Consider the following 26,053-nt stretch of genomic DNA (forward strand, 5'->3'; position numbering starts at 1 on the left):
CCCGTTGCCCCATCTGTATGTAACAGCAGGTCGAGCATGCACCCTTGGTGCACTTACCTACTCACCGCCCTTGGTGCACTTACCTGCTCATTTGCATATGGATTAAAAGTATTTGGTCTCCAGAATGAAGCCACGGATTGCTAAGTGAAAGTTATCATTATTCTTGTAGGAACCAACAAGCATTAGTCGGTTAGTCGTGAGATGAGGCTGCAATACCCTGCACCACCATTTTTATTTGTATGGTGTGTGAGACCGAGGTAAACATTGCAGAGACTGCAGCCCCTTCAAGCAGCTGATCAGAATGGGTACAGAGAGCGCCCCCCTTCTCCCCTTCTGAGGATAGACCACCTATATGTAGATCACAGAAAACCCCTTTAAATAAAATCTACATTTTATACTTGTTACAGAGGTGGAGACGCATGAAAGAAGAGAATCTCTGTGCCATGCATACCCACGCATAAAATGGTGCGGGCCCCACACCTATATCATGAACGGGGCCCCGCAAGTGAAGAAGGGCGCATGCGCAGCGCCCTCCATTCATTTTCTATGGGGCCGGCGAAAATAGCCGAGCGCTGTCTCGGCTATTTCTGTCAGCCCCATAGAAATGAATGGTAGCTGGGGCCGCGCATGCGCAGTATGCTCCCATTCACTTCTATAGGGAGCCGGCTTGGTGGTGGCCGGACTGAAGTCCTCCAGCCACCACCTTGTGGGGCTCCGTTCTCGATATAGGTGCGGGTCCCAGCACCTATAAGACAATGGGGGGCATATCCTAGCGATATGCCCCCATTGTCCATGATGAGACAACCCCTTTAATGAATATGAACCTGTCCTACTGAAAAACAACCACCAGAGGTCAGAATAATAAAAATACACCTCGTCTAATTCATCAACGGCTGTGTGAATTTTAATAAATACACCTGTCTAATTTGATGCCTAAAAACAGACGAGTTTGATAAATGTGCCCCATTGTGCCTGGTTTAGCAAGTGAATTTCCTGATGACAGATTCCCTTTAAAAGATATGTTTAACATAAAAACTTGATCTAAGCAGATGGTGACAGATTCCCTTTAAGGCCAGTAATCAGCTGGACTCAAAGTGCATGAAGATAAATGTACTGTATAATACTTGTACTTTCATTATTACCATTTATAACTTGCTGTCTTAGTGCCGCCTGTGGGTTGTAATGCCATTCTGTGGGCCTGTTGCTGAGGTTAGACATAGTGTACACTTACTGTGTGTGTTCCACATTATATTAAGAGTAAAGCCTCATACACACGTCAGTGTTTAGTCAGTGATTTCTATCAGTGACTGTGAGCCAAACCCAGGATTGGAGCCTCCACAGACATAAGGTATAAGGGAAAGATCTGCACCTGTTCTGTGTTTAGAGCCGCACCTGGTTTTGCTCAAAATCACTGATGGAAATCACTGACTGAACACTGACTGTGTGAATAAGGGCTCATTTAGACAACCGTATATATTTCAGTCTGCAAAATTGTGGAATGGATGCGGACCCATTCATTTCAATGGGGCCACAAAAGATGCGGACAGCACACCGTGTGCTGCCCGCATCCGTACTTCCATTCCGTGGCCCCGCAAAAAAGATAGAATATGTCCTATTCTTGTCCGCAATTGCGGACAAGAATAGGCATTTCTATCATAGAGCTGGCAGTTCCGTTCAGCAAAATGCGGAATGCACTCGGCCTGTATCTGTGTTTTGCGTATCCGCAAAAATAGGTACGGTCATCTGAATGAGCCCTAAGGCATAAGGCCGGATTCACACATCCATATTACGGATGTGTATCACAGGCTGACTGCAGGTTTATGGACCCAAACTCACGGCATTGTAGATCCCCATCAGGTCGGTGGGGTTGTGACTCTTGGCAGCCTGGCTGATCAGCTGTTGTGAAGAGCTGCGGTGATCCTGTGAGGTGCTGCGGCCTCAGTGGGATGAGGCTGCAATACCCTGCACCACCATTATTATTTGTATGGTGTGCGAGACCGAGGTAAACATTGCAGAGACTGCAGCCCCTTCAAGCAGCTGATCAGAATGGGTACAGAGAGCGCCCCCCTCCTACTCTTCTGAGGATAGACCACCTACAGTATATAAACCTATAATGTTGTTGAACAAGCAACAAAAGAATGCCCAGTGTATTCCAAAAATATATACTTTTATTTAATTATAATAAACATATCATGATTACTAAAATATTTAAGATAGCAAGAAAAGAGTATGAAGAATCAGCAGAAAAACCCGGATGCCGCAATCCACTGGCCGGTGTCACTGCTACCCGCCAGAAGATGGAAAACATGTCAAGTATACCGGTAGTATGCAGCGGGGTGATTCACAACACAATAGCCCATAAAATATGACTAGTCCAATAGTAATTCATGTGATCGTCACCCTGGTGCATAACCACCAGATGAGTCTCAGCTCAGCCCTAAAATGTGATGAAAAACAAATAATGTTTGTGGCACATTAGTATATGTGAGGGGGGAAACTTTTCAAGATGGTTGGTGACCATGGCGGCCATTTTGAAGTCGGACATTTTGAATCCAACTTTTGTTTTTTCAATAGGAAGAGGGTCATGTGACACATCAAACTTATTGGGAATTTCACAAGAAAAACAACGGTGTGCTTGGTTTTAACGGAACTTTATTCTTTCATGAGTTATTTAAAAGTTTCTGACCACTTATAAAATGTGTTCAATGTGCTGCCCATTGTGTTGGATTGTCAATGCAACCCTCTTCTCCCACTCTTCACACACTGATAGCAACACCGCAGGAGAAATGCTAGCACAGGCTTCCAGTATCCGTAGTTTCAGGTGCTGCACATCTCGTATCTTCACAGCATAGACAATTGCCTTCAGATGACCCCAAAGATAAAAGTCTAAGGGGGTCAGATCGGGAGACCTTGGGGGCCATTCAACTGGCCCACGACGACCAATCCACTTTCCAGGAAACTGTTCATCTAGGAATGCTCGGACCTGACACCCATAATGTGGTGGTGCACCATCTTGCTGGAAAAACACAGGGAACGTGCCAGCTTCAGTGCATAAAGAGGGAAACACATCATCATGTAGCAATTTCGCATATCCAGTGGCCTTGAGGTTTCCATTGATGAAGAATGGCCCCACTATCTTTGTACCCCATATACCACACCATACCATCAATTTTTTTTGTTCCAACAGTCTTGGAGGGATCTATCCAATGTTGGTTAGTGTCAGACCAATAGCGGTGGTTTTGTTTGTTAACTTCACCATTCACATAAAAGTTTGCCTCATCACTGAACAAAATCTTCTGCGTAAACTGAGGGTCCTGTTCCAATTTTTGTTTTGCCCATTCTGCAAATTCAGTGCGCCGATCTGGGTCATCCTCGTTGAGATGCTGCAGTAGCTGGAGTTTGTAAGGGTGCCATTTGTGAGTAGCTAATATCCGCCGAAGGGATGTTCGACTAATGCCACTCTCCAGTGACATGCGGCGAGTGCTACGCTGTGGGCTCTTGCTGAATGAAGCTAGGACAGCCACTGATGTTTCTTCACTAGAGACAGATTTCAGGCGTCCACATTTTGGCAAATCCAACACTGAACCAGTTTCACGAAACTTAGCAAGCAGTTTGCTAACTGTAGCATGGGAGATGGGTGGTCTTGTAGGGTGTCTTGCATTGAAATCTGCTGCAATGACCCGGTTACTGCGTTCACCAGACATCAACACAATTTCTATCCGCTCCTCACGTGTTAACCTCGGGGACATGTCAATGGCTGTAAACAAAGAGAAACTTGTAAATAACTCATGAAAGAATAAAGTTACGTTAAAACCAAGCACACCATTGTTTTTCGTGTGAAATTCCCAATAAGTTTGATGTGTCACATGACCCTCTTCCTATTGAAAAAACAAAAGTTGGATTAAAAATGGCCGACTTCAAAATGGCCGCCATGGTCACTACCCATCTTGAAAAGTTTCCCCCCTCACATATACTAATGTGCCACAAACAGGAAGTTAATATCACCAACCATTCCCATTTTATTAAGGTGTATCCATATAAATGGCCCACCCTGTATATCAAAACCTAGGAAGCCCTCATTCTCCACAGTGATCGCAAGGTCTAGGAAATCTACATGGTCCCTACTGTAATTCCACGTAAGTTTGATGTTCTGATCATTCAGGTTGAGATCGTGTAGAAACCCCTCCAAGTGCGATGTCGAGCCCTGCCAGATGAACAAAACGTCATCAATACACCTACAGTATATGTGGATCACAGAAAACCCCTTTAAATAAAATCTACATTTTATACTTGTTACAGAGGTGGAGATGCATGAAAGAAGATAATCTCTGTGCCATTCATACCCCCAGCCTCGAGGGTTCATATCTAAGTGCAATCTATTACTTGAAGGGGAAAAAAAAGTTTGTGTACCTCTGCTATATATATATATGAACAGTGTTTAGCCGGCTAATGATAATGTAATCCTTCCTCTTCTCTTGCTCTACAGCCTGCAATTGCTAGATCTGCCCTGGGAAGATGTGCTTGTTCCTCATATTCTGTCCTATTTACCCTTGAGGCACATCATCAGTCTGCAGAGGGTCAGTAAAGCGTTCCAGTCCTTAGTCCAGCTCTATCTAGCCAACTGTCGCAGCTTTGACTCCACCCAGGTAAACTGCTACAAAATGTTGTGACTTTTTGGGTTTCTGCGCATGGTGCAGATTTGTGCCAGAAAATACGCACCAAAACTGCACAAAAAAACCCTCACATAAATCAACACTATGGGGGATTTATCAAAACTGGTGTAAAGGAAAACTGGCTTAGTTGATTATAGCAACCAATCAGATTGATCCTTTCATTTTCCAAAGAAGCTCTGAAAGGTGGAATCTGATTGGTTGCTGGTTTTTTAAAGAGGACCTTTCACCACTCCTGACAAGCCTATTTTAATAGCTCCATGCATTCCCCATGTAATAATGATTCTGGAGCATCTATTTTTATAGCTCTGTGTTGTGCCATTCCTTTATTATTTGCACTATAAGTTATAAATGAATTACTAGCAGTCTGCAATAAGGGTACAGAGGGGTGGTAACAAGTTGGGGGGTGTACCTGCACAGTCTGAAAATGGCAGCACTGATTGGATAGTCAGACTGTGCAGGTACACCCCTCCAACTGGTTACCTCCCCTCTGTACCCTTACTGCAGACTGCTAGTAATTCATTCATAACTTATAGTGCAAATAATAAAGGAATGGCACAACACAGAGCGATAAGAATAGATGTTACAGAATTGTTACTACATGGGGAGTGCATGGAGCTATTAAAACAGGCATGTCAGGAGCGGTGAAAGGTCAGGAGCGGTGAAAGGTCCTCTTTAAAGTCTGCGGGGAAAACCGCTCTACAGAAGGTACGGAATCGCCCAAACAATTGACATGCTGCCGATTTTAAAATCCACACAACAGGGCAATTTTGACACAGAAGAAAAAAAAAGAAAAGTGTATGCAATATTTGTCAAATCTCATTCACTTTGCTGGTATTGTGTTACACTGCGTTTTTTCTGTGGAAAAAATGCACGCAAATCCACATTGTGTGCAGGTAGTCTTGGATTGTCATATCTTCATGACACCGCCTAATATACTGTATTGTCCAAATATCTCCATTCTGTGAGTGGGAAGTGTTCAGGGTAATAGACCTGGGCAATGGAGGAAAAATTCAGTGTCTTCTGCCAACCTTTGCCTAAAGGCTCATGCACATGGCTGTAGCTGTTTTTGAAATCCGCAAAACATGGATTCCGGCTGTGTGTGTTCCGCATTTTGTGGAACGGAACATCCTGCCATCTATAAAACAGTCCTATCCTTGTTTGTAAAACGGACGAGAATAGCACATTTGAATGTGGACAAAACACGGCAGTTGATGTGAATGGTTCTGCATCTGACCTGCAAAAAATGCGGATCGGATGCAGAAAAAAACACGACTTTGTGCATGGGCCCTTAAAAGGAACCTGTCATCAACTTTATGCTGCCCATACCAACGGCAGAATAAAGTAGAGACGGGTGAGTTGATTTCAGCGGTCTGTCATTTATAAGTTAAAAGTAAGTGGTTGCCGAGAACCAACATCACAATCATTGCAGACTAGGCCTGGAAAAGAGTCCCGGCCACCTGAGAAGAGTCCTGGTTATTCATGAATTCCAAAAGATCCCAGGTTCTAGAAATCCTAAAGCCTCAGTCACACGTCAGTGTTCCACGGACCCATTCATTTTAATGTGCGTATTCACACATCAGTTTTTACCACAGTCCATGGGTTTGTGCTTTTAGCAGAGACGCATGCTCTATATTTTGGCCGTGTTCACGGATCCAACACGCCCATTATAGTCTATGGGTCCGTGAAAGCCACAGATGCCATCCGTGTTTCACGGATCAGGAAGAGATGCTTTGAAAATTATTTTTCAGCTGTGCAGGGTCAGTGAAACACGGATAACACACGGACAGCAAAAAACGCACACACGGACCCAGCACGATAAAAACTACAATTCGTCCCACAAAAAACAATCCCTTGTACAGCTCTGTGGACGGAAATATAAAAAAGTTATGGTTGTCAGAAAATGTGGATTTTTTTTTTTTTTAAGGCAGTAAAACAAAGAAATACAAATTTGGTATTGCTGTAATCGTATTGAGCCGCAGAATAAGGATGTCATGTCATTTTTAGCACACAGTGAATGCTGTATTATCAAAACCCCTAAAAACCTTGTCAGAATTGTATGTTTGTTTGTTTGTTTTTTCAATTTAACCCCCCCAAAGAATTTTTTTTCCATTTTCCAATACAAGACATGGTAAATTAAATGGTGCCATTAAAAAATACAACTTATACCGCAAAAAATAAGCCCTTATATAGCTATAGCTATTGGAACATGGGGAGGAAAAAATGAAAATGCAAATAAAAAAGCAAAAATGGGCCTGGTACTTAAGGGGTTAAAATAAAAATACATAAATAATTAAAAAAGTAAACATCTTAGACAACCTCCGTAAAAAAAAATTATACAAAGTGATCAAAAAGTCATACAGGCTCTAAAATGGTATCAATAAAAACAGATCATCCCGCAAAAAAAAAGAGCCCTCACACAACTACGTACACATAAAAATAAGAACGTTTTTTTTCTAAATTTTTTTATATTTTTTTTTATACATACATGTGTGTGTTATCGTTGTAATCGTAATGACCTGGAAAATGAAAGTAACTGTTCAGTTGTACCGCATAGGAAGCACTGTAAATACAAAAACCCATAAAACTGTGGCCTTTTTTTTTTTTTCCCCACTACATTGTATGCAACCATAAATGAAAGTACAACTTGTCCCGCAAAAACAACCCTCATACGTCTATGTGAATGGAAAAATAAAAAAGTTATGGCTCTGGGAAGGCTGGGAGTAAAAAACTGAAAATGGCCCTGTCCTGAAGGGGTTAAGTATACACAAAATCTCCATTAGGCCTCATGCACACGACCGTTGTGTGCATCCGTGGCCGTTGTTCCGTTTTCCGTGATTTTCTGCGGACCCATTGACTTTCAATGGGTCCGTTGAAAACTCGGAAAATGCACCGTTGTTCATCCGCGGCCTTGATCCGTGTCTCCTGTCCGTCAAAAAAATATGACCTGTCCTATTTTTTTGACGGACAACGGTTCACGGACCCATTCAAGTCAATGGGTCCGTGAAAAAACACGGATGCACACAAGATTGGCATCCGCGTCCGTAGGCTACTTTGACACAGACGGATCCGCAGATCCGTCTGCATAAAAGCTTTTTCAGAGCTGAAAACGTGAAAACTGAGATCCGACAGTATATTCTAACACAGAGGCGTTCCCATAGTGATGGGGACGCTTCAATTTAGAATATACTACGAACTGTGTACATGACTGCCCCCTGCTGCCTGGCAGCACCCGATCTTTTACAGGGGTTAATTGTGCGTATCATAGCCCCCTGTAAGAGATCAGGTGCTGCCAGGCATTAGGGGGCAGACCCCCCTCCCCTGTATTTAAATCATTGGTGGCCAGTGCGGCCTCCCCTCCCCCCCCCTAATTAAAATCACCCCCCCCCCATCATTGGTGGCCAGTGCGGCCTCCCCTCTCCCCCCCCCCTAATTAAAATCACCTTCCCCCATCATTGGTGGCAGCGGAGAGTTCCGATCGGAGTCCCAGTTTAATCGCTACTGCAGTCCTGCAGTTACTTAGCAATTTTTTGAAGCATTATACTTACCTGCGATGTCTGTGTCCGGCTGGGCGCTCCTCCTACTGGTAAGTGACAGGTCTGTGCTATAAGCAATGCGCCGCACAGACCTTTCACTTACCAGTAGGAGGAGCGCCCGGCCGGTCACAGACAGCGAAGTTAAGTATAATGCTTCTAAAATTGCTAAGTAACCATGGCAACCAGGACTGCAGTACCGTCCTGGTTGCCATGGTTACCGATCGGAGCCCCAGCGATTAAACTGGGACTCCGATCGGAACTCTCCGCTGCCACCAATGATGGGGGAAGGTGATTTTAATTAGGGGGGGGGGAGGGGAGGCCGAGGGGTTAATTGTGCGGATCACAGCCCCCTGTAAGAGATCGGGTGCTGCCAGGCAGCAGGGGGCAGTCATGTACAACGTTCTTAGTATATTCTAACTTGAAGCATCCCCATCACTATGGGAACGTCTCGGTGTTAGAATATACTGTCGGATATGAGTTTCACGATCTAACTCAAATCTGATGGTATATTCTAACATAGAGGCGTTCCCATGGTGATGGGGACGCTTCAAGTTGAAATATACCATTGGATTGGAGAAAACTCCTCTATCCTATGGTTATATTAACTCCTGACTTTACATTGAAAGTCAATGGGGGACGGATCCGTTTGCAATTGCACCATATTGTGTCAACGTCAAACGGATCCGTCCCCATTGAGTTGCATTGTAAGTCAGGACGGATCCGTTTGGCTCCGCACGGCCAGGCGGACACCAAAATTACTTTTTTTTCATGTCCGTGGATCCTCCAAAAATCAAGGAAGACCCACGGAAGAAAAAACGGTCACGGATCACTGAACAACGGAAATCCGTTTTGCGGACCGCAAAAAAACGGCTGTGTGCATGAGGCCTTATTCAAATGCCTGTAAAGATCCAAGTTGAAAAATGTCCTGATTAGGTTCAGGGAGTGATTAAATGTATGGCTGTTCATTGTCCTAGCAGTAAAAAAGACCCCCCTCCCCCCAAATGTGATTATCAGATGGAGCATATCTTTGCCATGTACAAAAGTTGGGGATGCTGTGCAGGGGGAGAGATCACAGTAACAAGCTGCTGTTCTCTTTCTTCCCGATGTCGCTTTCTGCCTCCCTTCTCTAACCCGACCTAAGTTTGGCAGTGAAAGGATAAAGTAGATGGACTCTGTCAGGATCCATTCCGCTTTATTTAAAAGCATAATAAATGAAGCTCCTGATGCACATGTAAACAGTCTATTTTTTTATTTTTTTTTTTAACAGTTTTTTGGTCATCACTTACCTGCTGGACCTGTGGAATTAAGCATACTTACATGCTCCACGCCACACGGTTCTAGCTCCTGACTCTCCCCGCCCACCTGCTGCTGAATGACAGTTTGTTTCCATATGAACCAGCAGCAGGTGGGCAGGGGAGTGGCTATAGCTCTGAATTAAATATACGCTGGACTCGATGACATCACGCCGGACTCAAATCAGCTCATTAGCATGCGGCATCTTTGTGTGTATATTATGAGGTAACCATCTGTCACACCAGTAAGTGAATACATCTAAGGTACTTTTTAGTAGTTAATGATTGTATATAATTAGATTATAATCAAAGATCCACATGACAGGTTCCCTTTAACTTCCAGAATGGAGATGGGTCACGTGTGCCCCTGCAGACAGTGACTTGCCACAGAGGTGACGTGTCTCCCAAGCTGCGCTCCACTGAAAGACTGGCCTTTGTAACAGTCTTAGCCCAATTGTTAATCCCTTGCATAGAGAGAAATATAAGCATAGCATACTGGCAGTAAGCTCTCAGGCTCCCTCTAGTGGTGGCTGCATACAACAGTAAGGTTCTAAACTCCAGCCACTATAAAGATATAGTCAGAGCTTATTCTACACAGAATTTTGTGTGTGTATATATATATATATATATATATATATATATATATATAAAAACATGTTGCTTATGGGCGTCAACTTCACTATAAGAGAAAGTTTTATGAAACTCATGAAAAATAGTGTCTTCTTCTTTAAAATTAAATGCAAACTAGCCTGGATTTTGTGGCATGTGAAATTTATCTCAAGGATATCTATCTCCAGTAGTCAAGACAGCAGACTTGGAAATAATATATGGAAATAATATCTTGAGATTAATTTATTTCCCACTAAAGAATCAATTGCGTGATATGAAGCAATCAATATCATCCCCTTGGATTCTTTCACTTCTCAATCAATAATTATTCAGTAAGGTAATTGAAATGCTCAATGTAGACTAATTTTCATCATCTTTGTAGTCACAAGTTATTAGTGAAGATGTTACAAGAGAGAGACACCTCTCTGTGAGATCGGAGCTGAGGCATTGACCTTTTATGTACTGAGCAGTAGGTGGCACGGCTGGTTGATAAATGATGTGACCTAGCTGACAAAGCCGGTTAGATAATAGAGAAATCCTATTTCAAACAAGGCACTGGAGAATCTGAAATTGTCCATGAGACTAATCAATAATTACTGCTTAGTGCAATATATTTTATTATACATTTCATGATAAATGGGCAATAAATATGAACTGAAACTGGATGTTTCTATTTGCAGTGTGGTGGGTCTCAGGTATACATACATGTGCTTATGGATTACTGGGTTATTACTGGCTGGTGGAACATGAGCGTGTACAAAGACCCACTCTGAATAACTATTAACTGTACCAGTGTAGTATGCATGTCGAAAGTTTTCCTAAAGTGTTGTAAATGGGACTGTGTGGCAGTCTTCACCCATTGCGTTATCCAGACTAGTCACTGAGATGGGCTGGGTAGACCTATGGTGGGAAAGACACAATCTTGCTTCACCCCGTCACAGGGAGCGTTGTTAAGGATTGATTAGGAAGGGGGGGGGGGGGAATAGGGTGAGAGATAGAGGATGGTGGGAAGTAGAAAATAGGGCGCCAAGGGATGCCAATTGCCAAAACCAAAGAAAATTTAAGGCTTCTCACACCCAGTAGAACCAAGGTTCAACCGGCCTGACTAGCAGGCCGCAATAAATGGTAGATGCACGGAAGAAGCCAGTGGAGCGCCAAGTGTTGAAAAGAAAATAATAAATAAATAACCAATAAATGTGGCTAATCAAGGCCTACAGGGCCATCCTAAAGATATTGAGAAAGGAGGCCATATGGTGTGAAGCCAATTAAAGTGGTAAAAATGAAAGATTAAAAGTTTTTACATTTAGAAATATAGTTAAAAACAATACTAAAAGTGAGTACAGATCAATTACTATATTACTCAGTAAAATATGCACAGAATCATGTGTGTTACTCACTTCACCGGGGAGGGGGGGGGGGGGGGAACAAGATAAACTCAAGACACTACACGCCAAACTCCCCCTCGCCGAGAACGCCTGTAGAATGTTAGTTCCCCTGTCGTCCTATTGATTGATGACCCGATGGACTTCAGACGTAGCACAGGTAACTTTTATTGTAGTTAGCTCAACACGTTTCGGGGCAAAATAAAAACCCCTTCCTCAGGAGCTTTTTGCAATACAGGTAAACAAGTGATTATCAACAATTTATAGCTGGTCACATTAAGGAGAGCGTCCCACGTGGTGGACCGCCCAGTCACGTGACCCGGAAGTGCGTTCCACCCGTGGAACGCACACCCAACCGATCCTACTCCATTATTCAGATACCAACAGATAAACACACAAATGATGATTGGGTACAATCTATACAATAGATATGGCAGTCGGGCCACATTGTTGGCCGAGCCCCCACCTACTTGAGCGGCTCCGGGGCCTGTAAAAGCGCATTAAATCTTGACTTCCGGTCAAGTGGTGTTGGAGGCCGGACCTGCGTTCCACTGGTGGAACGCACAGTGGCCGTAGTGTGGCATCAAATACATTTGGGAAAATGAAAGAATCATTGAAAACAGGTAACCCACTAATGGGTAAGTATAAATACCATAGCTATATACAATAAGGAAGAGGGTCAAATAAAATAAAATGTATAAAAAACTCAAAGCTTCCGCGTTCAGCAGTGGAACGCAAGGAGGATTTTCATTTAATAAAACAACCTGGAATTAACATAGATTGTTTGAGGTTTTGCATCATTTAATTTACAGAACATGCCCACAACTTTGAAGATTTTTTTTTTTCTTTTTTATTGTTAAGCAAACAACAAATAGGACAAAATAACAGAAAAAGGTAAATGTGCATAACTATTCACCCCCCTAAAGTCAATACTTTGTAGAGCCACCTTTTGCTGCAATCACAGCTCCAAGTCGCTTTGGATAAGTCTCTATGAGCTTGCCACATCTCACCACTGGGATTTTTGCCCATTCCTCCTTGCAAAACTGCTCCAGCTCCTTCAAGTTGGATGGTTTGCGTTTGTGAACAGCAATCTTTAAGTCTGACCACAGATTTTCTATTGGATTGAGATCTGGGCTTTGACTAGGCCATTCCAACACATTTACATGTTTCCTCTTAAACCACTCAAGTGTTGCTTTAGCAGGGTGTTGGGGGTCATTGTCCTGCTGGAAGGTGACCCTCTGTCCTAGCCTCAAATGACTCACAGAGTGGTACAGGTTTTGCTGAAGAATATCCCTGTATTTAGCACCATCCATCTTTCCCTCAACTCTGACCAGTTTCCCAGTCCCAGCTGCTGAAAAACATCCCCACAGCATGATGCTGCCACCACCATGTTTCACTGTGGGGATGGTGTTCTTTGGGTGATGTGATGTGTTGGGTTTACGCCAGACATAGCGCTTTCTTTAATGGCCGAAAAGTTCAATTTTAGTCTCATCAGACCAGAGCACCTTCCTCCATACATTTTGGGAGTCTCCCACATGCCTTTTCTCAAACTCACAACGTGCCTTTTTGTTTTTTGCTGAAAGTAATGGTTTTCTTCTGGCCACTCTGCCATAAAGCCCAACTCTATGGAGCTTACGGCTCATTGTCGTCCTACAGTCAGGTCCATAAATATTGGGACATCGACACAATTCTAACATTTTTGGCTCTATACACCACCACAATGGATTTGAAATAAAACGAACACGATGTGCTTTAACTGCAGACTGTCAGCTTTAATTTGAGGGTATTTACATCCAAATCAGGTGAACGGTGTAAGAATTACAACAGTTTGCATAGGTGCCTCCCACTTGTTAAGGGACCAAAAGTAATGGGACAGAATAATAATAATAATAAATCAAACTTTCACTTTTTAATACTTGGTTGCAAATCCTTTGCAGTCAATTACAGCCTGAAGTCTGGAACGCATAGACATCACCAGACGCTGGGTTTCATCCCTGGTGAGGCTCTGCCAGGCCTCTACTGCAATGGTCTTCAGTTCCTGCTTGTTCTTGGGGCATTTTCCCTTCAGTTTTGTCTTCAGCAAGTGAAATGCATGCTCAATCGGATTCAGGTCAGGTGATTGACTTGGCCATTGTATAACATTCCACTTCTTTCACTTAAAAAACTCTTTGGTTGCTTTTGCAGTATGCTTTGGGTCATTGTCCATCTGCACTGTGAAGTGCCGTCCAATGAGTTCTGAAGCATTTGGCTGAATATGAGCAGATAATATTGCCCGAAACACTTCAGAATTCATCCTGCTGCTTTTGTCAGCAGTCACATCATCAATAAATACAAGAGAACCAGTTCCAATGGTAGCCATACATTCCCACGCCATGACACTACCACCACCATGCTTCACTGATGAGGTGGTATGCTTAGGATCATGAGCAGATTCTTTCCTTCTCCATACTCTTCTCTTCCCATCACTCTGGTACAAGTTGATCTTGGTCTCATCTGTCCATAGGCTGTTGTTCCAGAACTGTGAAGGCTTTTTTAGATGTCGTTTGGCAAACTCTAATCTGGCCTTCCTGTTTTTGAGGCTCACCAATGGTTTACATCTTGTGGTGAACCCTCTGTATTCACTCTGGTGAAGTCTTCTCCTGATTGTTGACTTTGACACACATACACCTACCTCCTGGAGAGTGTTCTTGATCTGGCCAACTGTTGTGAAGGGTGTTTTCTTCACCAGAGAAAGAATTCTGCAGTGATCCACCACCGTTGTTTTCCGTGGTCTTCCGGGTCTTTTGGTGTTGCTGAACTCACCGGTGCATTCCTTCTTTTTAAGAATGTTCCAAACAGTTGTTTTGGCCACACCTAATGTTTTTGCTATCTCTCTGATGTTTTTTTTTTTTTTTTTTTTCAGCCTAATGATGGCTTGCTTCACTGATAGTGACAGCTCTTTGGATCTCATCTTGAGAGTTGACAGCAACAGATTCCAAATGCAAATCGCACACTTGAAATGAACTCTGGACCTTTTTATCTGCTCATTATAATTAAGATAATGAGGGAAAAACACACCTGGCCATGGAACAGCTGAGAAGCCAACTGTCCCATTACTTTTGGTCCCTTAACAAGTGGGAGGTACATATGCAAACTGTTGTAATTCCTACACCGTTCACCTGATTTGGATGTAAATATCCTCAAATTAAAGCTGACATTCTGCAGTTAAAGCACATCTAGTTCGTTTCATTTCAAATCCATTGTGGTGGTGTATAGAGCCAAAAATGTTAGACTTGTCGATGTCCCAATATGTATGGACCTGACTGTATGTAGAGATTCTCCAGTCTCTGCTGTGGAACTCTGCAGTTCCTCCAGGGTTACCTTAGGTCTCTGTGCTGCTTCTTTGATTAATGCCCTCCTTGCCTGGTCCATCAGTTTTGGTGGGCGGCCGTCTCTTTGCAGGTTTGCTGTTGTGCCATGTTCTTTCCATTTGGTTATGATAGATTTGATGGTGCTCCTGGGGATCATCAAAGATTTGAATATTTTTGTATAACCTAACCCTGACTTGTACTTCTCAACAACATTGTCCCTTACTTGTTTGGAGAGTTCCTTGGTCTTCATGGCAGTGTTTGGTAAGTGATGCCTCTTGCTTAGGTGTTGCAGCCTCTGGGGCCTTTCTAAAAAGGTGTGTATATGTAATGACCCAACATGTGACACTTAGATTGCACATTATTGGACATTATTTCACTAATTATGTGACTTCTGAAGGTAATTGGTTGCACCAGAGCTTTTTATGGGCTTCCTAACAAAGGGTGCACATGCCAATTTTCTGTTTTCTATTTCTAAACAATAGTTTTATTTATATATTTTTCTCATTTTACTTCAACTTAGACTGTTCTGATCCATCACATAAAATTTAGATTAACAAAACATTAAACTTAAAGCTGTAATGTAACAAAATACCAAAAAAGTCAAGGGGGGTGAATACTTTTGCAAGGCACTGTATATGCCGATGACTTGATACTGTTTATGGATGACGTGGAGACTATTTTACCACGGGCAATAGATCTTATTGACCGCTTCAGGCACTTCTCCAGTCTCCGCATAAACCGGTCCAAATCGGCCTTCATGCCACCTTGGACAACTACCTGGCCATCAGTGTATCACAACCTTCCTGTGGTAGATCATTTCAAGTAACTTGGTATCATCATCACTAAAGACCCACTTATGTCCTTTACTAAAAACATTGCCCCCATGGAATCCTTTTTCAAATTCAGATCTTGAAAACTCTTCCCCTATAACTCTATAATGGGTAGGCTTAAGCTTATTAAAATGATCTTACTATCTAAAGGTCTCTACCTACTGGAACATGCATGTATGTGTATACCGCACAGTTTCTTTCATCGCTTACACTTCTTGGTGACTTCCTTTGTATGGGGGGCAGCCAGGTGTAAACTTGCTTTACATACCCTACCAGGGGCGGATTGGCCATAGACCCTACAGGAAAATTTCCCGGTGGGTCGATGCCCAGGGGGCCACCCGAGCTCTCCTGATGGCTGCAGGCCAGGTATATAATGATCTGATGCTCATCGGCCCATGTTGCCCTCCTGAGCTCAACTGTATTACCATCCTCAGGACGATGATACAGTTGAATACTGTGGAGAGGGCGGCAGTATTTTGTGCTGCACTGTGGTATTTGATTTCGCTGCGGCGGTACTTTGTGCTGCACTATAGTATTGCAGGCTCTGTCTACTTCTGTTGGCCCTGCCTACTTATGTTGCCCTGTCTTCTATGTATTTAGTCCCGCCTACAACATGGGGCCACTTTTAGTTTTTTCCAGGGCCACTTTAGGTTCCCAATCTGCCCTTGTACCCTCCAATACTTATTTTGAAAGATTTATATGTAAATCGGGTTCTATGTTTTATGATAGTTGACTATCTATATCGACATACCCCCTGATAGTGATTCTTAACGCACAAGGACCAAGGGGAATCATATCTGTTTTATATACCCACCTACTGTGTAACCGAAATGGAGGACGTTTATCCCTCATCTATCTGCAGAGGACTAGCAAGAGGCATTGGAGTCTCACCCTCCACTAATAATAGGCTAATACAATTATTTATTCTATATAGATGTTACTTGAGCCCCACCAGATTGCATAAGATGGGCAGAATACCACACGCTATGTGTCATAGATGTAAACAGGTAGACGCCGACTTCTGGCATATGATGTGGAAATGTAGTTATATTAAATCCTTCTGGCAGGAAGTTACTAATACCTTATCTACTATGATCCCTAACCCAGTCCTCTATAATCCCAAGGTGTGCCTGCTGGGAATACTAGAGGAAGAGACATGGCACCATCATATTATGATATTTTTTAGGGAAACCCTGTTCCTGGCGAGCAAAGCTATAGCACTTAGATGGATGGTAGACCGACTTCCCACTGTAGGACAATGGAGATCCCAGGTGAACTAAATTATCCCCTTTGAAAATGTAGTATACAAAAACAGAAAATGCCCACAGAAATTCTGGAAGGTGTGGGGAGCGTGGTGTACTTAGTCTCTGACACTTCCTCATTGCAGACACATGCATTCAGTTATGTTGAATCTACAATGATGTATGACACTCCTTATGGCTTTATTTATACGCGGGACATGTGTGTATATAACGGATTCACAATAATGTCTGGCACTTTGTATAAGCATTGTATTGCAAGTTTCAATTCCTCTACATGATGTGTATTTACCTGCCACTCCTGCTGTATGTACCACTGCCATACCTTTTTTTGTTTATACTTCAATAAAAAGTAAAAAATAAATATGCGCTACTGGTAACTTATATGATATTATAAAATCTGCCCCGATCACTTACAATGACTGTACAGAACTTCCGTCCGAAATATGGCCATTAATGAAGGGGCAGGTGACCAGACCCATCCATTAGCAGTCCCCACTGAGTAACACTGCACATGGCACTGCGCTGGGTTCTAATATTGTACGCAATGCTATTCAGTAGTGGCTGAAGATGGCCGGGTGTGATCATGTTTCCCATTGAAGAGTCTGTACTGAAACAAGGGGACAGGACTGATATCAGGACTTGGAGCAGATTTGATAATATCGTCCTAAGAGTACTTGTAGGGCTGTTTACAGCACTTTTCAAAATATGTGATAAAGTGCTTTAAAGGGGTTCTGCAGTTTTTTTAAACTGATGATCTATCCTCTGGATAGATCATCATCTGATCGGCGGGGGTCCGACACCCGGGACCCCTGCCGATCAGCTGTTTGAGAAGGCAGCGGCGCTGGCAGTAGCGCCGTGGCCTTCTCGCTGTTACGTCACGACTAGTATCAATAGCCTGGGCGGGGCTAAGCTCTGTTCACTTAAATGGAGCTCAGCCCCGCCCAGGCCATTGACACTAGTGGTGACGTCACTGGGCCTGCAGTAAACAGCGAGAAGGCCGCGGCGCTACTGCCAGCGTCGCTGCCTTCTCAAACAGCTGATCGGCAGCTGTCTGATTCCTACAGAGCATGACCACATCATGACTCGCCCTAAACTCTGTATAAAGTATTGCTCCCTCTCCTGGATATCATGGAATCAAGCAGAGTATTTTTTATACAGATACATTATGTGGATAATGACAATTCCTAAGGAGGATTTATTCTCTTTAGGAAAAAGGTCGGGGGAAGAATCAATATTTCAGCCTCATAAGAGCATAGGTAAAATTTGGGCTGCAAGACATATATGTAATAGTGAGATTTTATTATGCTGTTTTATGTCTGATCTTCTCATTTACTCTTTTTCTGACAGCTCGGCTCACAGTTACCCAAAAGTGCTTTTTCCAACATGCTCAGACACAATTCAGTATTACAGAGACTTGACCTACGAAGTTGTTCTGACTGGTTAACGGATAAGGAGCTACTTCCAGTCATTGGGCAGAACCACCATCTCCTTCATATCAATCTGAACAGCTGTGTCCAGTTGAGCCGTCAGTCCTTGGTGGCCATCTCGCTCAGCTGTCCCCACTTACGGAACATCTGCCTAGGTCATTGTGAATGGGTGGACTGTCTTTCCCTCCGCAGCCTGGCAGATCACTGTAAACACTTGGAGGCTGTTGAGCTGACTGCCTGTCGCCAGCTAAAGGATGACGCAATATGTTACTTGGTGCAGAAAAGCAAGCAAATGAAATCTCTCTCGCTGGCAGTTAATGCAAACATTAGTGATGTTGCTGTGGAAGAGACTGCTAAAAACTGCCGTGACTTAGAGGACCTTGACTTGACAGGATGTCTGCGTGTCAAGAATGAATCCATTAGGTAAATGTGCATTATCTAGTATATTTACACAATATCCACCAAAAGCTGTTGTGACATTGATGTCCATAATGCAGTACAGCAACCTGCTCACCTTGTGTCTGAGCCTACATTTGCATTATATGGCAGGAAAACTTCTGGCATATATGTCAACTGCCCCTCAGTGTATACATCTGACAGAAGGTTCAGTCTTAATATGAACTGACCAGGCAAAAATTCACAAAATACAAAATTCTGTCAAACTCCAAATGGATGAAGATACGTCCAATAGACAACATGCGTGATGGAGGTTCTCTCGGATCTCTCCAGCAGAATCTAAGAGGTTTGAGTTTAGCACCACAAAGCAATAACTAATTAAAATGAATACATACCCTCAAATCAGCTCACAGATTTATACAAACACCAGATCAGACCCCAAAGATACCTCATATTTATACAAACCTCATATTACACTCTAGATCAGCATCCAAATTCATATAGACCCCAGATAAAACCCCAAATTTATACAGACCTTCAAATCACATCACAAACATCACACTTATGCAGACCCCAGATTACACCCCAAATTCATATATTCCCCAGATCAGAGCCAAAATTTATACAGACCCCAAATCAGACTTCTGCCGCCCCTGTAACCCCCTTCCATCCACTTTTGTCCTCTAAATGCAGACCTCAGAGCAGACCTCTTCCGGGTGACACCACTACCACCACTAGCTCTTCATGCAGCGCAGCACTGTATCCAGACATTTCACAACGTCAGGTTATAATGTGCACCTACAAGCCCTACATCCTGAAGCTGTACAGGACATAGGGCAGTGCTGGCACCCAGAGACAAGGACCAGGGAACAGTAGGTAATGCCAGCTCAGCGCAAGCGATTACATACTCCGAACACAATAGACAATATGAGGTATACCAGTGCATTATAAAGACGATTTTGCTAGTGGGACAAAAAAAAAAATAGAATAAAGTTAAAAAATTAATATGTTGTTATTTATACCGCCCCGTGAACAACACAAAAAATACAAAATTGTTTTTTCCTATTCACCACACCACAAAAAATAAATGTTAACAAGTTCTATGTAGCCTAAAAATGGAACCAATGAAAACTATTTCTCGCCTCCCAAAAGTTCTATGCGGCTTCATCAGCACAAAAATGAATGAGTTCTGGCTCTTGGAATGCGGCGGCATAACGAGATGCGCTATTATTGCTCAAAAGTAGTAAAAAAAAAAAAAAAAACACACATAAAAAAATATTTGGTATCTACATAATCATACTGACCCACACAATAACAGTAACATGCTAGTTATGCCACATAGTGAATGTCATTTAAATGCAAAAAGAAATGTCGGAATTATCACCCCAAAAAAGGTAATTATCCCCCCATTATCACCCCAAAAAAGGTAATAAAAGTTAATAAGTTATATGAATCTCAAAATGGCGTCACATAAAAATTCAATTCAACCCACAATAACCAAGCTCTCATATGGCAACATTGACAGAAAAAAATAAAAGTTATAGCCAGAACAAACAAAAACAAACAGCCAACGAGCTGCTGATTTTGTACCCTTCCTTGGCTGCAAGGAGTATTTTTACTCTTCCAGAAAAAATGCATTGCGATCCCTGGACCTTCTGTCCTGTATTAATGAGCTTATAAACTGACAGAGCCACCCCCCGCCTCGCGGGTGGACTTCCGGCGGCATGTGTGTACTAGCAGCAGCACGGATCCGGCAGGCTTTTCACCCGCCGGAACAGCCTGCCAGGGAAGGCTGCCGCTAATGTGAAAGTAGCCTAACAATACAATATGGTCATCTGTGTGCTGTCCACATCCGGAAGTCCCTTCTGCAAGGAAAGAACATATCCTATTATGGTTGGCAAAAATGCGGACCGTGGACCTATTGAAGTCAATTTGTCTGAAAAAAATATATCGACGGCACATGGGCAGTATCTGTATTTTGCCAATCCATAGTTTGCAGACTGTAAAATATATACGGTCTTGTGCATGAGGCCTAATATAGGTAACAGCATGGACCAATAAGACAAATGCATCCTGTTTAAAAACTTAAAAGGTGTTACAAGGTAATTCTAAGTGATTTGATTCTTGCAATAACCCACTGTATGATTCCTACCCAGTGACACAGCTGGAGGCAAATCCGTTCTTCTGCATTTGCTTACAATGCATTTTTGGAAAACCATAAAATATTTAATCACAAGGAGCGTGGGTTTTGAATCCGGCGTTCCTCTCCAGGAGAATATCTATTGATATTTTATACATTAAGGGTACTTTCACACCTGCGTTTAGGTGCGGATCTGCACCTATAATGCAAACGCTTGTATCCGTTCAGAACTAATCCGTTTGCATTACCATGAAAATAAAAAATTTTAAAAAAAATATATATATTTTTTTTTTGTTCATGATAATGCAAACGGATCAGTTTTGACTTACATTGAAAGTCAATGGGAGGCGGATCCGTTTTCAATTGCACCATATTGTGTCAGTAAAAACGGATCCGACCCTATTGACTTACATTGTAAGTCAGGACGGATCCGTTTGGCTCAGTTTTGTCAGTCGGACATCAAAACGCTGAAAGCAGCGTTTTGGTGTCCGCCTCCAGAGCGGAATGGAGGCTGAACGGAGGCGAACTGATGCATTCTGAACGGATCCTTATCCATTCAGAATGCATTGGGGCTGAACTGATGCGTTTGGGGCCGCTTGTGAGAGCCTTGAAACGGATCTCAAAAGCAGACCCAGAAACGCCAGTGTGAAAGTAGCCTTACAGTGATCACTTATTTATAGCTGGGGAACTGTAATACGGTGTTCAGTTTCCATCACTTGGGAATCACAACTTTCTTATATTTTCCAATGATATTTGTTATAATTTAAAAAAAAATAAAAAACATCCTGGGCTTGCCACAAAGACAGAGCTTCCTACTACTAAAGAGTGTCAAGATATTTCTATAGATGGCAGGCTATGAAGAAGAATGAAACAATATCCAGCCATCTAGATTCAGGGGTGGAACAAGAGCATCATTCATCAGAGAAACGATTAGAAGGCGGCATATGACAATGAGTTACAGAAAACTAAGGTAGCAGCTGGATGTATGGTAAAAATTTACATTATTTCAGCAGGCAGACCTATATGGAACAAGTGCTAATAAAAAGTATGAAAAAACATCAATGAAGCTGTTTTTGGGGGAATTTAGCATGTTAGCTCTGAAAAAAAACATGAAAACAATGGAAACTATGTTGAAAATGTGTTTTCGATATGGATTTCAGTGTGAGAAATGTGCTATAATCACACAGAATAGATAAATTGGGGCAGGTTGCCACAGATTTCTAATGGGATTAAGGCCAGATGGGCACTTGCCACAAAAATACAGTATAATCTGCAGGCAGCATGTCATAGAGCAGGAGGAGCTGAGCAGATCGATTATAGTTTTGTGGGAAAAGATTCAGTAAAACTTGTATTTCATTCATTTATATTCTGTCTCATTTTGGGCTTTGAAATCAAGGAGGCGATCCTATCAGTGATTGACAACTATCTCTGTATACATAAGAGGGAAGGCTGTCATCACTGATAGGACCACCTCCTTGACTTCAGAGTCTACAGTACATGCCCAAGACTGTGGAAATCAATGGAAAAACCCCAGCATCCAACAAAAGACCGTATAAACTTTATTGACTTTAAAACCAAATAGGGACAAGACATGGACACGTGAACGCCTACGCGTTTCAGGTCCAACAATAGTGAACCTTACTCATGGCATAAAATCATACAAAACACAGAGAACCAATTTAAAATTACAAATGACCAGGGTATATAGTGACCCCATAACATAGTAATTGCTCAAGACAGTGACTCAAAACTGTAAGGGTATGGCCACACGTGGTGGGATCCACTGCAGATATTCCACAGGGGCAAATCTGCACCAAATTGTGCAGATTTTGGTATGTAAATTATGTGATTGGCCACAGATTGTCTTGCAAAGAGTGAAATCTGGAGCATAAATTGACATTCCGCAGATTAAAAACCCACATTGTGTGTCAAGTTACGTGCAGATTTGATTTTTCAAGTTTTTAAAACCTCAACCAACTGCTTCTACTTAAACTTTTTGGATTTTCCAGTATGCAATTCGCTGTGGAAAATCTGCAGCATTTACGCCAACTGTGGACGGTTACTTGGCGCCTGTAACAAGAGTGATTTCAGCAAACCCTTACCAGCACTATATACATATAAGCTCATCCACGGAAGATTTGTCACACAAATTTCTGGAACTAAAAACCTATTTCTTACGTCTTAGTGGGGTAGGTGTACAGGTGTACAAACCCCATTCAGATGTGTGGGACAGTCCAAAAATGTCTCTGCCAGATGTCAGCATATCCTTACTGCCTAGCGTTTTCACTAGGTTTTGCACAAATGATTTCCAGTATCTTCAGTTTGATTAAAGCAAAATATTCTTATTTTTTTTCTTCTGCAGGACTCTTGCTGAGTACTGTGCCAAGCTGAAATCCCTCAAAGTAAAGCACTGCCATAACGTGACAGAATCTAGCCTAGGAATCCTGAGGAAGAGGGACGTTACCTTGGACGTGGAACCTCCCTTACAAAGAGCATTGGTTCTCTTGCAGGATGTTGTTGGATTTGCACCATTTATTAATCTTCAAATTTAGGAATATTTTCAGAGCAAGGCCACTCATCTCATTACCACCACTGCCAAAACCCCGAAACCCAGCAGACATGACCCATAACACTACCACCCCGACACACAGTCTGCAGCCAGACTTTACAGCAGCAGTAAACATTTTAAAAGGTGCAATGAGGTCGGAGAACATTACTTTGTGGCTGGAGGCAAGTGAGATTTACTCCCATAACTCAACAGGAGGTTGATGGTGATTATTAGCACATCAAGATCTTTGATTTGTTGACCTTTTAAAAAACAAGGAACAGCATACTGCCCCTCCGGTGACACCACGGATGGCTTTATTTATTACTGCAGAGCAAGAAAAGACATATTTACACAGTATCATTCACTCCAGCTAACTTCATGCAGCCAGTGAAGCGTGGCTTAGCTCCTGACTAGACTATCAGAATACATTATGAATATGGATAGACAGTTTGGTGAAAATATGGGGTTAAATGAGAACGTTAAATAAGCGTTAATAAAATGAAAGAATTACATGAAGCCTATATGTCTTTTGTTTGCATTTTAACATTCTCCATATACAGGCATGAGAAAAACAAGGTATACCCTCTTTAAATTCAGTTTTTTTTTTTTTTTTTTTTTTTTATCAAGACATCTGGTCCGTAGAAGGTCTTAAAATTAGGTAACTACAACCTCAGATGGACAAAAACACATGCCCAGAGGTTGCACTACGTTTTTTTTCCTGGAAGTGTAAAAATACTCCTTGTAGCAGTTTTGAGCAGTACAAAAGTTGGAGTAATACAAATAATTAACATGTAGGCATACATAATGTGAGGAATATGGATTATTATTTACTGTCAGCCATGTCCTCACACCCCCATTTGCTGACAGATAGCAGAGGTAGTGAACTCCACAGGAAGGCCCTGCTTCAAAACCCCAGCCCTGATTGTCATTTGATTCACCTTTTGTCATGTTCATCAGTGTAAATGCAAAATAGGTTCCCACCCCCAGCCATCTGGGTGTCAGCTGGGAAGGAAGAAAGCCCCAGGTGAAGCAGGTCACACCTCAATCCACCAGTTTGGAGGCAAACTAAATCCTGCAGGAAAACCCCCCAGCAGGAGGTATCAGCCCTTGCCAGGATCAAGGATACCTTCCAGACATGTTGGCACCTACATTTCATAAGGAATTATAAATTGCCCAGCCATCGCAGGCGCAAACCGGATACATATTTGTGTCCCGATGGCCATGATGTACGTGCCCATGGGCTTTATTTAATGGGGGCATGCCAGGGAAAGAAGATATCCATATCTCCCCATAGAAACCACACAACGGTACCAGGTTTGGACTCTACTTGTAGCCGGAACCCAGGCAGGTCCGTTGGTCCCAGAACCATCTCCCTGTGACCCTCTGGTCTGGAGCTATGAACCCTAAAGGGTTTTGTGGGTCATTTGCTGCCAGCCCAGAAGAGGGGGAGGGGAGGGGCCAGCTACAGGTTAAAAGGCTTGTGCCAGCAAGCGGGCGTGTCTTTCTCTGAAAGGGGGTCACATTGTGCAAATGTGTTTGGAGAGGCCTGGAAACCGCTGACATCACCGCCCCACCCCACTTGACTGAAGCCAAGGGCTATTCCACCCTTATGACTCAAAGGAACTTTCATCTACCCGGTAACTGACTTTTACTCTGCTTAACCCTGTTGTACCCAAATAATCTGTATCTGTAACCTCAGACCACTGTATATATTCTCTGTGTATGTTGTGTTAACTGTAGTGTGCCCTTACAGCGATTAAATATATAATTTAATCTTGTATCTCGATCACGAATTCCCACGTCCGTGTTTTGGCCTAGTTATAAGCAACCGCGGGTTGGTTTCTCACCCTATATAATCCCTTTAGCGACCGGGCTTATATCAAACGAGAAGCTGGTGGCAGATTTCCCGGGCTGAGACAGCGCTGTTTTCACTGTGGCAGCGAAAAGGCTCTCTCAGAGTGGACAGGAGGTGTTGCCTCTCTGTGCCCGCGTGGACAGGAGGTGTGTGTGTGTAAACTGTACCAACCTGACCTTACCTGCTCCTCTGGAGGGCGTAACGTCACGTTTTTGGTAACCCGTGACTATACCGCATCTCGTGAGCTCGACGTAGGTGACGTCAAGCAGGCACGAGGTGTGGTATTCGTCACACATAACATTAAGAGGTTGCTATTTAGGCAGGGAAACCATTACTAGTTTACTCTATAAGGGCTCATTCAGACAACCGTATATTTGTGTCCACATCCGATGTGGACCCATTCATTTCAATGGGGCCGCAAAATATGCAACAGCACACCATGTGCTGTCCGCATCCGTACTTCCATTCCGTGGAACAATAGGCATTTATATCATAGGGCTGGCCGTTCAGTAAAATGCAGAACGCACACGGCCGATGTCCGTGTTTTGCGGATCAACAATTTGCAGACCACAAAACAGATACGGTCGTCTAAATGAGCCCTGTCTTCCATGCATAAATAACAAATTTAGACAATTTTAAATTTGTCCGAAATCATACACTAAAAAAAGACTGAACCTTTTTTGGAGCTCCATATCTGCCACTCAGACCAGAGCAGTAGGGCATACAAAACTCAACCTGCTAACAATTGAACTGGGA

The 26,053-nt window shown here is 42.8% G+C and overlaps 1 protein-coding gene across 2 annotated transcripts in view; it reads left to right on the forward strand.

Annotated features, from left to right (window-relative positions):
• FBXL15 (F-box and leucine rich repeat protein 15) overlaps nt 1-23,699 on the forward strand; it is a 53,492-nt gene extending 29,793 nt beyond the window's left edge. For both annotated transcript variants that reach the window (XM_040437094.1, XM_040437093.1), the window contains exons 3-5: nt 4,487-4,646; nt 18,279-18,781; nt 23,257-23,699. In XM_040437094.1, coding sequence (XP_040293028.1) covers nt 4,487-4,646; nt 18,279-18,781; nt 23,257-23,446 — 853 coding nt within the window. In that variant the 3' untranslated portion in view covers nt 23,447-23,699. The remainder of the gene's footprint in view (nt 1-4,486; nt 4,647-18,278; nt 18,782-23,256) is intronic.
• The last annotated feature ends 2,354 nt before the right edge of the window (nt 23,700-26,053 follow it).

Source organism: Bufo bufo, chromosome 6, assembly GCF_905171765.1.
Source record: "Bufo bufo chromosome 6, aBufBuf1.1, whole genome shotgun sequence".
Classification (NCBI taxonomy): Eukaryota; Metazoa; Chordata; class Amphibia; order Anura; family Bufonidae; genus Bufo; species Bufo bufo.